Consider the following 2,541-nt stretch of genomic DNA (forward strand, 5'->3'; position numbering starts at 1 on the left):
GCTCAGAGGCTGAACCTCGAGTGGCCCTGCTGTGGTCCCCACTCTCTAGGCAGTGTGGCCAGCACGGTCCCAAGGAGAGCATGGCAGGCAGCACTACCTTCTCATCCAGTGTGAAGCGGTGGTAGATGCCCGCTGGGAGGGGGTGCATGTCGCCCTTCTCCATGGAGATCCGGATCCACCTGTCGTCCTTGTCCCTGATGTCAAAGTACCCGCTGCCGTCCAGGATGTAGCGGATCTCCTCGTCCAGGTGCAAGTGCTCCGTGTAGAAGATCTGGATCTGGGGGAGCAGGAGTCCTGTGAGGCGGGAAAGGAAGGGTCCCTCCCCACAGTGACACAGCCATGACCACACAATGTCCATGGAGCCACTGAGGGACCCGAGGGGACAGACCCACCCTGGGCTGAGGCAGGAGACTTCCCGGGGAAGATCAGCGGAAAAACCTGAGCCTTCCATGGTGAAAGCCACGCCCTTCCTGGGGATTGCACCTCAGGCTTCACCCTCCAGGCACTGTTAGCATCTCCCAGCTATACCTGGGGGTTCGGAGTCTTCCTACGTAAAGGTTACAAGTTTCTGGTCGGTGTTGGGGCACATACGTATAATCCCAGCACTCTGGGAGGCAGGAGGATTACAAGTCTAAGCCCAGCCTGGGCTATTCAGTGACTAAGTGAGACTTTGTGAGACTTTGTCTCACTTAGAAAAAAAGGGCTGGGATGCAGCTCCATGTGAAGGCCCTGAGTTCCATCGCCAACAATGCAGGAAAAAAAAAAAAAGTATCCCATTTCTGGAGACGCTGAATGTCTGGAAAATCGGCCCTTATAGAAGGACAAAGGGCACGGGCCCCTCCCTGGCAGTCGGGTTTCACCATGGGAGCTGTGGGCAAGGTGGTGGGACAGGAGGGGGCTTCGACATCCTATACAGACTTGGGAGCCACATCTGCCCCAGTGGGGCCGACCTTGGCAACACGAGCAAGGTCACACGGGCTATCCTGAGTGCCGAGAAAGACTGCGACAGCTCCCAGACCACACAGGCTGCCCGCATGCCTCCTGCAGTGTAGATGCTGCCATGGCTGCCAGGAAGTAAGAGAGATGGTGAGTATCAGGTGCAGGGCATGGCGTGGCGCGCAATGTACAGTTCTAACTTCAGAACCTGCTTATGATTTACCAAGTCACAGCACTCAGGAGGCTGAGGCAGGAGGATCACAAGTCCAAGGCAAGCCTGGGGTATATGCTGAAACCGTGTCTCAAAAAAACCAAAAACTTAAGAAAGAAATAAGAAAAAAGTCTTAAAACCAGTAACCTCAGCTTCTACCTAAAGAAATTAGGGGAAACAAAGAGCACATTAAACCCAAAGCACATAGAAGGAGACAAAGATCAGAGCAGAAATCAATAAAAAGAAAAAAAGAATCAATGAGGCCAAAGTTCCCCTGAATATCAACGAAATCAGTGAGTCACTAGCCAGGGCCAGCAGGGGAGACGCATGGCACCAGGTCAGCACCCACAGGTGTCCGGGACAGGAGGGGATGTTCAGAAGGACCTGAGGCCACAGAGAGATGCCCGGCCCCAGCTCCTCTGAGCTCAGTGTGTGACATGTCTGGCCAGGAGCTGGACATGTGGTCACCGTCCTTCCCAGGCATAATGCCGCCTGCCTGTGATCTCAGTACTCTGGACACTGGGGCAGGAGGATCACAAGTTCAAGCCCAACCTGGGCAACTTAGCCACTTAACAAGAAATAAAAATAAAAGGGCTGCGGATGTGACTCAGGTTCAAATCTCTAATACAAAAATAAAAAACAAAAACAAGCCCTGCTCCCCAGCCACCACTGGAGAGTCCACCAAACACGGGAAGATACCACCACCTTGCTGAGGGCTGGGAGGGGGACCCACGTGCAGGACGGCCACTCCACTTCGAATCTGCAGGAAGATGGTAACGGGAGAGAAGGGGCCGCATGTCCCTCCTGGCGGCCTCACCTTCTCCTTGAAGTTGGGCAGTTTGTCCCTGCAGATGGTGATGATGTCCATCCAGGAGTAGCTCCGGTCCCTGCGGATCTGCGCCAGCGTGGGATCCGTCTCATACTTGTCAGCATCCAGCTATGTGAGCAGGTGATGAGGGGGAGCCCCATTAACATGAAGGGACATGAACGCCTCTCTCAGGACCCCCAGGATGATTCTATCCTAGCCAAACACATACTCATTCCTCTGACATTTTTACTGTTTATTTGCTTGCAATACTCTGGGCTGAAACCAGGACCTCACACTGGGATGGTGGAGCCAGCCCTATTTGATTTCTTTTTGAGACTACAGGTGGGCTTGAATTTGTTATCCTCCTGTCTCAGCCTCCCAGAGTGCTGGAATGATGGGTATGCACCACCATGCCCAGCTTCACTTATCCCTTTGCCAGCTCTAAAGCTTCCCTCCTTCCCATCTTCTCACTTCCACCTCCAAGAGGCCGACCCCTTCTTGTCCCTGTCACCCGACTGGCCAATGACACTGCTCTGTCCTGTAGCCCATTCCTCTGCCACTTCCACAGAGAAGGGGTCTCACTGCC

At 54.0% G+C, this 2,541-nt stretch overlaps 1 protein-coding gene across 1 annotated transcript in view; it reads right to left on the reverse strand.

The window, feature by feature from the left end:
• Positions 1 to 2,283, reverse strand: part of LOC104865569 (1,2-dihydroxy-3-keto-5-methylthiopentene dioxygenase) — a 3,534-nt gene extending 1,251 nt beyond the window's left edge. Inside the window, exons 1-2 of the mRNA XM_019208175.2 lie at positions 1,965 to 2,283; positions 98 to 277 (exon numbers count right to left, since the gene is read on the reverse strand). Coding sequence (XP_019063720.1) covers positions 98 to 277; positions 1,965 to 2,015 — 231 coding nt within the window. The 5' untranslated portion in view covers positions 2,016 to 2,283. The remainder of the gene's footprint in view (positions 1 to 97; positions 278 to 1,964) is intronic.
• Between the last annotated feature and the right edge of the window lie 258 nt (positions 2,284 to 2,541).

This window comes from Fukomys damarensis, unplaced genomic scaffold (assembly GCF_012274545.1).
Source record: "Fukomys damarensis isolate Sample0158 unplaced genomic scaffold, DMR_v1.0_HiC HiC_scaffold_25, whole genome shotgun sequence".
NCBI classification, from domain to species: Eukaryota; Metazoa; Chordata; class Mammalia; order Rodentia; family Bathyergidae; genus Fukomys; species Fukomys damarensis.